The 12,002-nt window shown below is 34.3% G+C and overlaps 1 protein-coding gene across 2 annotated transcripts; it reads right to left on the bottom strand.

Annotated features, from left to right (window-relative positions):
* Positions 1 to 413: 413 nt before the first annotated feature.
* LOC130813718 (probable phospholipid-transporting ATPase 4) lies at positions 414 to 7,082 on the bottom strand. 2 transcript variants are annotated; one of them, XM_057679566.1, is made up of 11 exons: positions 6,763 to 7,082; positions 4,306 to 6,237; positions 4,078 to 4,188; positions 3,585 to 3,861; positions 3,424 to 3,512; positions 3,183 to 3,270; positions 2,831 to 3,040; positions 2,584 to 2,709; positions 2,164 to 2,262; positions 1,809 to 2,000; positions 414 to 1,307 (listed from the first exon to the last, which is right to left on the bottom strand). In XM_057679566.1, exons 2-11 carry the CDS (start codon positions 6,078 to 6,080, stop codon positions 648 to 650), a joined length of 3,627 nt encoding a protein of 1,208 aa, XP_057535549.1. In that variant the 5' UTR covers positions 6,081 to 6,237; positions 6,763 to 7,082; the 3' UTR covers positions 414 to 647. The 2 variants fall into 2 exon arrangements, with proteins under 2 accessions (XP_057535549.1, XP_057535550.1); XM_057679567.1 differs by having other exon boundaries at positions 6,767 to 7,082.
* Between the last annotated feature and the right edge of the window lie 4,920 nt (positions 7,083 to 12,002).

The following is a 12,002-nucleotide window of genomic DNA, read 5'->3' as shown; positions in this document are numbered from 1 at the left end:
ATAAAATAAATAAAATTAAAAAAATAAATTAAAATTACAAAATTCTCACCCTATCAAATCTTACCGCATAAGAGTGATTTGTTAACTTTCGATAAGCATTATTTACTAAAACCTCCTCTTATGTAGCTTGTGCAGTTGTGCCTCTAATGCTTTATCATGGGTCCACTGCCATCTACAAGTATTTGGATGGATTTTGAGTATAATATCTCTAATCAAATTAATTTCGATTCTTGAGTATAAGTAAATATATTAAATCTTGACTATCTTATATTATATACGGATTATTACGGGTTAATGGGATCATATATTTTGATCATTTATATTTCCTTCCTAAACTTAGTAATTATTCTAAAATTATTTCCGGAGAAAATCATCAAAATTCTTTTAAAATTGAGAGAAAGAAAGATGTGTAGTTAAGTAATTCACAAACTGTACTATTGATTTACTTGTATAAATATTCTACATACAAAAGCTTTCAAAAGCTCATGTTTAATGAATACATATGGGACACACACATACCAAGAAAATTCCTAATGTATGAATCAAAAAATTATGAAAAAGAAAACCAAAAAAAAAAAAAACCAAAGCCCTTAGATCTACCAAAATGGGGAATGTATAGTGAAAGAAAATATGGTGAAAATGGTTAATTATGATACAGGGGTGGTTGTTCCAGAGTGCTTCTTGTTCAGCCTGGTTTTCAATTGTCGGATTTTGGCTTCTACGCGTGCAGTGAAACCAATCTTAGTCGTTTGCCTTGCCTTCGATTGTTCTCTGACCCACATTGTTTGATCCTCGACATCCTTCTTGTAGTACTTGATCTCTTGGATTATATGGTGATCCAACGGATTGAATGTTCGTTGGAACACGATGTGGGCGAAATACGGGAGAACACAAGCTACCGTAACCAAGAGAGTTGTCGTCCAGTATATGGGTGCAGGTGCAAGGGCCTCTACCAGCAGCATATGGGCATTCCCGGAGACGGTTGAAGGCATTGCACCATAGATCAAGAGGAAAATATACCACATTCCTATGCTACCCCATATGAGCAAGTGTTGAATCCATGTGAAGTGGCTCATCGTGAGGGCGATCTGACAATTGACGGCCCATATGATTCCGGTGAACATGATGGTCCCAACAGCTGACATGTCAGCAATTTGGCCTCCAGAACGGAATGCTTGATTGTAGAAGATGATGATGTTGAAGAAGAATATTACGATAGATGTGTAGACGCCATTTGCCATCCACCCAAATATCCTATACCAGTCAAAAAATAGGTTTCTTGGGCCTTGCTGATACAGTGCTGGAAACTGAAAATAACAAACGTTATGCCACAACTTTTGAATATAGAAGTAGAAAGTCCATTATACTTGCATATAATCCCAATTTTCACCCATTTTACATAAATCCCCTCTTTCACTTATTTGGAATGATTATGTGTTGGGGGTACCTTCTCACCATGTCCAAATTGTATACACTATAGCCAAAAAGATTTGGCAAACATAGGAAAAGTTCATTTCAGGAGACGGTTTCCCCGTAAGACGTGCCCCATACTTGGATTAAATAGCACAATAAAAGAAATTTTAGCATAATGGTCCTTTTCTATGCACTCGTCTCACGGTGAGACGGTCTCATACAAGAGGGGTTGCAGACTATATTGTGAGAAGGCCTCCCAACCACCCTGGATCTTGAATAATCAAACCGCAGGGTAATGAAGTGTAAACATTAAGAAAATGGGTAAAAATTGGAATTATTCATGTTAGTTTTCTCAAACAAAAATGCAGTGAATTTGCAAATGGATTCAAACTTGCCTCCAAGCAGACGTCTGAAGAAACATCTTGTTCAAAAACTCCAAGTGAAATGACAGGCAACGAGGTGAGGATTACATTGAAGGAGAGGGAATACCAATCATCGTAGATCGTTTGCCCAGAAAAGCCAGCAAAGGCCTCAAAGTAAAACAGTGTGAGACCAAAAGCTATATTCTTGTAGAAAAAGTAGCAAATCTGTAATGAACGGCAAAATGAAGCAATCATTGATTATATTTAATATATATATATTTAATATATATATATATATATATATATATATATATATATATATATACCAAGTCGTTATTGTCCGCATGTATTCAAGCATACACGAGGTTTTTGAATTTAAACTCCTTACCATCTGAGCTATTCTTTTGTAACACCAGTGTCCATGTACAAGCAAAATTCTTTCCAGAAACCGAAACTGGGCAATGGAAAAATCACTCGCCATCACAGCCTGCACAAAGTTAAAGCTATGATAAGTCTGATACATACTCTTTGATGGTAAGGATATACGTAGATAAATAAACCTCAAGAAACAAACTACCAAAAGATTACTTCGGTAACTAGTAGCAAGATAACATGCTCCACTGTAGCAGAGCCATAGTAAACTAAAACAAGTTAACAAGAATAAGCCTTTCAGATACATGATTTAACCATATTAGGGTAACCCACAAGATGATATTTACACTGCTCGAGATCAAAATCATGGGATATTCGAACAAGAAAAAAAACATTTTACTCGAGAGTACACATAAAAGTCATCGACACCACCTACCTGCATACCTTCGGCCCCACTAATTCCCACACCTATATCAGCTTCTTGAATCATTCCAACATCATTGGCACCATCACCAATGGCCAAAGTGGTTTTCCGAGTCCTTTCTTTGACCAACCTCGTTACCTACATACAGAAAAAATAAACATAAGATTGTTTTCTTATTCCCTTTTTAACAGGAAAAGGGGGGAAGGATATTTAAACAGAATTGCATGCGAGTTAAAGACAAATAAATGACAATGCATACCAATGCCTTTTGCTTGGGAGAGACACGACAGCAAATAACAGATGCACACTCAACAGCTAGACTCAAGAAGTAGTACTTCATATCATCTTCTAGAGCATATGTTAAGCTTTTCCCATCAATGATCAATGCAAACGCAGCATGTGGGTCCTTTTCAAGTTTAATCATCTGAGTGGCGTTGGTGATTTGTAATGAAACATTCTCTTTGATTGCCTGGGTAGTCACCAACAAAACTTTCTAGCATGAATACACTTTACATTTCCGAAGTAAAGTTCTTAGAATATTCTAAAAAAACACCACATATTGTTGGGTTTAAAGGCTTTGGCATTGTTGTACTTCTAAAAATGATACGTACCTCTTTAGAATCATTGGCAGTTCCTTCAACATTCGCAGTTGATATACATATCTGCTTCATGCCCTGACGTAGAAGACTGCATGAAAAACTGATAGAAGGAAATGGTTTTAGCATGCATATATCTGCTCGCTGTCACAAAGGTCAAAGAGAAAACTACCTGAAAATCCACAGCCCTAACTGAATGAAGAAACAAGTGAATTTTCATTTCCTCTTCAAAAAAAGGAAGGAGGAGAATACTAACCCAATATTAATGGCAGTTTCCATTTTATCACCAGTGAGAACCCAGAGCTTGAGACCAGCTTGTGCAAGTTTATCAATACATTCAGGCACCTACAGAAGTAAGAAATGTAAATACAAGCAGATTGTAGTAATTCATACTTGTGAGAAAACAAAGTGACATACTCCTTTCTGCAGCTTATCTTCGACAGCAGTGGCGCCTACAAGAATTAAATCTCTCTCCATCATGTCTGAAACCCGTTCCAGATTGGCATCCCTATCACCTCCAATGGCGCTTTTCGCTTTCATAAACTCATCATTCCAAACAGAAAATTCAGACTCTTCAAGCTTCTTATAAGCAAGGGCTAATGTACGCAACCCATTATCTCCATATTCATTGAGATGCCTGGTAGTGTCTTCCAGATACATTTTTCCATTCTTTGAGAGGCGATCAAAAATTATACTGCAGAGCCACGTATTCATGAAAAGTTAGAGAAAGGACTTGCTAGTGATTTTATAATGGAATAGAAAAACAAGCAGAGAAAAACTACAAATATGAAGCTAATTTGATATCTTTCGTCAAAATACTATGTGTGGCGTGTGCATGCATGTCCCAAATGACAGCGAACGGATGTTTGGAAAGCCAAGAATCAATGGTGAAGAAGCCAAAGACACAGACCTGTCTGCTCCTTTACAAAAGAGAAGAATCTGGCCCTCTTCATCGCGCACAATTACAGACATACGCTTTCTCTTGCTTGTGAAATCCAATGAAGTGAGAATTTTATACTCCCTGAAAGGTTCAAATGGAAAATAAACAATTCAAAAGCATTCAGATTTCAAGGAACCAAAACCAGACAAGAAGTGTTTTAGTAAAAGCTTTAGTAAGAGTTTGTTGACCCAGGCTGACCTTTCAACAGGTTTCTCGTAGTTAGGATACCTCTCTCGAACAACAACAGCTGATTGAGTTCTTTTGACAAACTCGAAACCAAATTCCCTAGCAGCTGCAAGAAAGGCAGCTTCATCTGGGGATTCTGCTTCATAGGTGTAAGTACCAGTCTCTTCATTCAACTCAGGGATAGCAGTATGACAGACGGCGAGGATACGGAAATACAACAACAAGGTCTCCCGATTAGGCTCATTCATCCACTTGCCACCAAGAAGCCGATCATCCTCAAAGCTGAAGCCCTTGATTGCAGGTTTATGGTCTCTTTCATCTCTGGAAGTTATTACAGTCTCCAACTCTATTTCTGGCCTTTTAAATCTAGTATTTTCCACAGTTTGATTTTCCAGGTCCTGAGCCATCTGCCTAGCAGCAGCAAGTTCAACTTCACTAGAACGTGTCCCATACGCAACACCCGCAATAGAACACTTGAGGAAGTCCATTTGATTACATGTTAAAGTACCAGTTTTGTCAGACAGGATAGTGTCAACTTGGCCTAATTCCTCATTTAAATTTGATGTCCTCGCCCGTGCTGGCGTACCCGACTCTTCATCATACATGTGTATGTCCTGGTCAATAAAGATGGCTTGCAGAAACTTCACAAACTCTATGGAAACATACAGCGAGATTGGGATTAAGTACCCATATAGAATGAGTGCAGTGACAAGATGGAAAAGACCAGATAATGCTGGCTTATTAGGATTATACAAGCCCTCAGAGTCTGGGGCCCTCAAATACCACCATTTTGGCATTTCATACTTGGTCCTCACAGAAAATCCTACTGAACTAGCCAAGGAGATCAACACAAGCACAGAGAAAAGAATGTAAATGATATGGTCCATCTTCTTTTCTATTCCACTTCTTTTTGAAGGGGATTCTGTCGCATTTTGCATCACTTTGCTGTCATGTCCCGTGAAAATAACCACTCCATACACAAAAGCAGTGTTTCTTAGCTTTGAGTCCCTTAGAAGAATCTGATTTGGATCAATAGGAAAAACCTCACGCTCATACTCCAAATTACCGACAAAAGTGTAAAGATTTGGGTTTGGGTCCTCACATTTGATAACTCCCTTGAACTCCTTGAATGAGGAGTCATCATCCATTGGTGAAGTTACTTCTGGGGCTCTCTTTATTTTCAAGTTAGTTTCACCATCCAAATTCATAGTCTCAACATAACAAATTCCATCCTCATAACTCGAAGACAGCAGCAATAAATCTGCCGGGAAAAACTCGTCCTTCTTCACTTTTACCACATCTCCAACACAAACCTTCTGCCACTGTGTATCCTTGAAAACACCATCGCCTTTATGAACACTAACTTTTCTACTATTAACCTTCATATCTTGAATAAACCTACGCCAATCCTCCACAGCTTCCTTAAACATTGTAAGCCCAACCACAATTGTCAAAGGAGCAATCATACTAACAGCGCCAAAGGGCGAAACTGAGGTGACAGATAAACAAGCAGCCAATAGAAAGTACATATTGGCAGCACGACGAAATTGCTCAAATAGTCCCTTTGGAAGAAATGTAATGATGTTGTACTTCGTAGTTGTTATGTTATTCGACCTATATCTAAGAGGCTTTCTACGATGAACATCAGATTGGTTGCAGTATATGATTCGAGAAAAGCCAGGTCCATCAGGTAATGAGTTCGGATCCTGAGTCGGATGAGGCCGGCCACAGGCAAATGTGTAAAGATGGCTCCGACGAATCTTTCCCCTAATCCTACCCTTAGCCATATAATCTTTTCAATTCAATCAATTCTCGGCTGAGACATCCTAATTATAGAAATTTACTCTCTTTGAAGCTCACCCTTTCCATTTTCAGCTCAATTTCTAAGAACATCAAATCCCTGAACCCAGAATGATACTTGCTATTTGTTAATCTGACCAATTCCTACATATTATAACACCCCAATATATTAAATTAACATCAAAAGACAGAATAAAACATGGTCCAGATTCCAAATTAATATAACTTCAAAATTCATAAAGTCAACAAAGAAAAAGAAAAAGAAAAAGAAAAAAATAAATAAAAAAAAAATAAAAAAAAAACTCTACTACCTAGAAACAATACCCTTTTCAATCACAAATGACAAGTTTTAACAGATAAAGATAAGGAAGCGAATCAAAGAAAAACCCACAAAAATTAACAGTGATTGATGCAACAATGAAGAACATTAGCCATATTACTAATTTCTGATCATGCATTAATAAATATCAAATACTACAGCATAACCATAAATTACCAAAAAAATTACAAGAATTACGAAAGAACACGCAATTACCCAGCTAAAACTCATCAAAATCAAACAAAATAAGCCAATATTTTATCTTTTTCCACAACCCCTTAAAAAATTAAAACAATCATTTCAGCATTCAAGACTAGAAAAAGACAATTAAGGAAGAAATAAAGAATTACCTACGATAATCACAATGCTTGTACTCTTGAAATCCAGAAGAAAAAAGGTCAAAAAAAACCCAAATCGAAAATTTAAAAAAAAAAAAAGAAAAAAAAGAGATCTTAAACAAAAAGTTAGCTCCTTTAATTTGAGGGATCTTAATTGTTAATGTATGTTATTTAAAATTTTTTTCAAGGAGAGAAAATGTAGAGAGAGAAAGAGGAGGAAATGCAGAGAGAAAATGAATAGAAATACAGGGGAAGAGAGAGAAAAGAGGGTTAAGTAAGGTAAGGTCTTTTTAGTCTCTCTACGGCCTGAAACCTTCGAACCAATTACCAGCAATTTCCGGGCCTTTTTTATCTCTCTAATTTATTATACTTATTTCTTTTATCTTTCCAAATCTCAAGTTCCAATTAAATTGCTTTTTCATCTGTTTATTTTTCTATAAACTTATTTCTTTTATTCATAAAATCAGAGTCGTCTTGAAAAATGGGTCATATATAAAATATTTTATTTTACATCTTATTTATACTAAAAATATTTATTTTATTAATAAACTTAATGTATTGTTTTGATTAACTTTTTCATACATTGGAGAAAGAGAAGGCTCAGTACGGTCGATCACCTCACACATTTTCAAAGACTCTCTGTTGCCATATGAGCTTTAAAATAATAGTATTAATTTTAAATTATTGAAGTAATATGTAGTACTTAATTTGATTGGTTTTTTTAATCAACTGATTTTACTATTTAATTTCAAACCCTATGATAAGAGTACTTTGTTGTAAATTAATTTATGGGTGATGATATCTAAGACTTTAGGGCTGTACATAAATATTTTGTATACTTATTTTTACTTTTTAAGCGAATTTAGTCTACAAATTGAGAATTCTTTAAAAAAAATCAAGAAATTGAAAACAATTAATATTTTATAAACTTTCTTAGAAAAGATAAATGATAAAATAATAAAATATAATTATATATCTTATATTTCCTAGGTAAAAACAATATAAAATTACACATAATAATACAAAATGATTTCTTATATACCGTCCTTTGTATGAAGTTATATTATTTTAGTTTAAACCAACCTTAAAATTTACAAAAATAGTACTCCATGTTTTTCTATTTAACAACTACGTACAATTATTGAAAAATATTTGTTTTTAGGTTGGTGCGTATTAAAATAGTATAAATTAAATTCATACAAGAGTTTGCTATATATATTTAAAATAAAATATAATTATATATCTTATATTTCTTAGGTAAAAACAATATAAAATTACACATAATAATACAAAATGATTTCTTATATACCATCCTTTGTATGAACTTATATTATTTTAGTTTAAACTAACCTTAAAATTTACAAAAATAGTACTCCATGTTTTTCTATTTAACAACTACGTACAATTATAGAAAAATATTTGTTTTTAGGTTTGTGCGTATTAAAATAGTATAAATTAAATTCATACAAGAGTTTGCTTATATATTTAGATTATATAGATAATATTTGTATAGGCCTATAAGTTATTGCCATCTATTTGTAATTTTTATTGCTAATGACGCTTAAATTAAAAATGTCTTACTAAAAAATTAAATTTTATTTCAATTAAAATATATATATACCACTTTTTTCAAGGGAATTCTAATTTGATTTTCATTGTCTTTTTCACCCATTTATCATCCAATATCCAATCCAATAACAAAAAAAAGTCTCTTAAAATATAGGTATGTGACGCGTTAATAATTTGCTCTAACCTATAACAAAAACTATTATATATATATATATATATATATATATATATATATATATATATAATGTTAAAAATATAGAAAATTGATTGAGAATAGAAGTTTCGGAGAAATTGGAGGGAGTAGGGAGTAGGGACAAGAAGACAAATGGGGCGTATAATACACGTCCACGGTCCACATGACCACATCAAATGAAAGCCAAGGACTAAACCAGACCACAATGACCAAGTCAACACACTACTTTTAAGTTCCAACTTTTTTACGAATGGATATTTGGCTTTGTCTTTTGGCTTATTAATTAGTCAAATAGTCAAAAAGTGTTTGGTGACTTTTAAACCAGCTGAAAAGTTGGTTTTTTAAGCCAAAATAAAAAGCTAACACCAGTTAATATTCTTGTTAGCTTTTTATTGACTTTTAGTTTATTGACCTATTTTTTCTCTAATAAACAACCAATAATTAATACCTAAATTTACTAAACATTTTCATCAACATCTGATTTTTTCAACTAGCTTAAAAGCCAACAAAACAACTAACGTTTCCAGTTGGTCAAACAAGTCAAAATCCAACAGTCAACAGCCAATATTTTCAACTAGTCAAATAAGCCAACAACCAACAGTCGAATGCGTAACATCTATATAATATTTTAAATGACTTGGTTTATATATAATTGAACCTAAATTTATAGCTTCTCAAACTATGGTTGTATTTAAAGTAAATATTTAAGTGGAAATAAAAGTTAAGTTATACAAATATATGTAGGTTGAACTGAATTTGAAAAGGGAAGTAAAGAATGAAGATTACTATGAGGAACACGTGGGAAAAAAAAGGATAATCACCCTTTTTTTTGAGAAAAAAAGAAAAATATTTAACCTGAGGCAATAGTTTAGAGGATTCGTTATTGTGTGATTTGGACCAGATTAAGATCATATATGATATTTAGTTTACGACTCTATAAAAGCAATGTTTGAGTGATTATTGTACGTGAGTTTTTGTTTAAAAATATTAATAGGAAAAAAAAAATAATGAGTCTTGAAAAATTAAGACTTATCCAAAGAGTCTCAAATTTGCATAAAGTGGTCATTTTGTTTCTTTGACATGATTCTCGAGATAATATTGTAAAATTAAATTTCTAAATGATAATAAAAGAGGTTTAAGATTAGTGAAAATTTAATTTGATAGTGTCTGAAAATAAAATTTAAGAGTCTAGAGATATTTGTTATTATGCAAGGAAGATCATCAATGGTGGCGATGCATGAACCAGAAGAAAAGACCTTGGAGCAAGGGAAAGGGAAAAAACAAAGAGGAAGATGAAGCTTCCAGAGAAAAGAGAGAAAGACGTTTAGAATCCCTTTTATTTTGAAATGATGTCACCCCACATATATGGGCAATACACCAATATATATATAATATTCAACACCCCCCCTCAAGCTGGATGAGGAATCATTCCCAGCTTGAACAAAAGATTCTTGAAATGAGTTGGAGGCAAGATCTTGGTGAAGCACATCAGCCAACTGGTTTTGAGTGGGTAAGTAAGTTAGTTGAATTAGGCCTTCCATAAGTTTTTCTCGTGTAAAGTGGCAATCGATCTCAATATGCTTTGTCCTTTCATGATAGACTGGATTTTTTGCTATTTGAATGGCAGATTGGTTGTCACAGTGAAGGGTAACAGGCTTCAAGGTAGATACATTGAGTTCTTCAAGCAAGTTGACAAGCCAGGTGATTTCAGAAGTGGCCTGCTGCATAGCTCTATATTCAGCTTCAGAAGAAGATTTGGATATAGTTGATTGCTTCTTACTCTTCCAGCTAATAGGAGAGTTTCCCAACAAGATAATGAAACCAGTGACAGATCTTCGTGTAAATGGGCAAGTAGCCCAGTCTGAGTCTGAAAAAGCTTGAAGAGTAATGTTAGTTTCGCCTTTTAAAAGAATACCTTGTCCTGCAGTGGTATGAATATACTGAAGGACATGAATAAGAGCATCAAAATGTGATTGTTTTGGGTTTTGCATAAACTGACTGAGAAGTTGAGTGGCAAAGGCCAAATCAGGTCTGGTATTAGACAAAAAATTCAACTTACCTATCAAAGTTCTGTAAAGAGTGGGATCAGAAAAAGTATGAGGGTCTTCATTACTTAGCTTATAGTGTAGAGGTAATGGAGTGTGTACAGCTTTGTTGGGTAACTGTTGTGACTGCAATAATTCCTTTGTGAACTTATGCTGAGTGAGAACAATCCCTGCATTTACATAAGAAACCTCCATGCCAAGAAAGAAATAAAGCAAACCAAGATCTTTAATAGTGAATTCATGATCAAGTTGTTGTTTAATGCTATTTATTTCAGATGAGTTAGAACCTGTTATCAAAATATCATCAACATATATAGCAAGAATGGTAATATCATCAATATTAGCAACATTATTTGAACCAGACTTCTTTAAAAATAAAGAGGGATCATTTTTTGATTGTTGATAATCCCTGGAGTGTAAGAAACCAGCAAGCTTTTGGAACCATTGTCTAGATGCTTGTTTTAAACCATAAAGAGATTTTTTGAGTTTGCAAACTTTATTGTGAGGATTAGGAATACCCAAAGGAACTTTCATATATACATCTTCTGTGATATTGCTATGTAAAAAAGCGTTATTAATGTCAAGTTGGTAAATGGGCCATTTTCTTGCAGCAGCTAAGGCTATAACAGTTCTTATGGTAGTCATCTTGACTACTGGGCTAAAAGTTTCTAAGTAATCTATCCCATATTTTTGGTGATTACCTTGAATGACAAGTCTAGCTTTAAGGCGTTCTAAAGAACCATCTTTATTGTATTTTGCTTTGTAAACCCATTTGGAACCAATGGCCTTTTTACCTGGAGGGAGATCAGTGTATTCCCATGTTTCATTTTGCAATAATGCTGAGATTTCTTTCTTCATGGCTTCTGTCCAGCCAGGGTCAAGAATGGCTTCATGATATGTGTGTGGCTCAGTATATGTGGCATGTAAAGCAAGAGTGTTTTGTTGAGAAGAGGGTAAAGAAGAGAAAGCGACAAAATTGCAAGAATGAGGTTTTTGAGATAGAGAAGATTGAGAAGTGGTGTGTAAAACATAATCTTGTAGATGAATAGGTCGTTTAGTTTGTCTAATGGATCTTCTGAGATTAGATGAAGGTAGAGGAGAAGGAGATGTAGTGGTAAGTAAGTCTGTGTCTGAAATGGTATTGTTGGATGGGGTATGATTAGAAGAGGAGCATTGTGTATTAGAGATAGTGGATATATTAGAGTTTTGGATAGAAGAAGAAGGATATGAGAAGAAAGTGGTGAAATCAGATATGGAAGAAGGAAGAACAGTTTGAGTGTTGGAAGAAGGAATGTGATGAAAAGGAAAAATATGCTCATGAAAATGAATGTTTCTGGTAACAAGAACCTTGTTAGAGTGAAGATCAAGGATTTTGTATCCTTTCTGTGTGGGGGAGAAACCCAAGAATATGGAAGGATGTGATCTTGGGGCAAATTTGTCTCTGT

The sequence above is a fragment of the Amaranthus tricolor genome, chromosome 5 (genome assembly GCF_026212465.1).
Source record: "Amaranthus tricolor cultivar Red isolate AtriRed21 chromosome 5, ASM2621246v1, whole genome shotgun sequence".
Lineage (NCBI taxonomy): Eukaryota > Viridiplantae > Streptophyta > Magnoliopsida > Caryophyllales > Amaranthaceae > Amaranthus > Amaranthus tricolor.
This window is presented reverse-complemented; position numbering and strand designations above follow the sequence as displayed.

Coding starts and splice junctions, on each gene's coding strand:
- LOC130813718 (XM_057679566.1), bottom strand. CDS start 6,080: ATGGCTAAGGGTAGGATTAGGGGAAAGATTCGTCGGAGCCATCTTTAC. Junction 4,189..4,305: donor TACGAGAAACCTGTTGAAAG/GTCAGCCTGGGT, acceptor TGAACCTTTCAG/GGAGTATAAAATTCTCACTT. Junction 3,513..3,584: donor AAGATAAGCTGCAGAAAGGA/GTATGTCACTTT, acceptor TTACTTCTGTAG/GTGCCTGAATGTATTGATAA.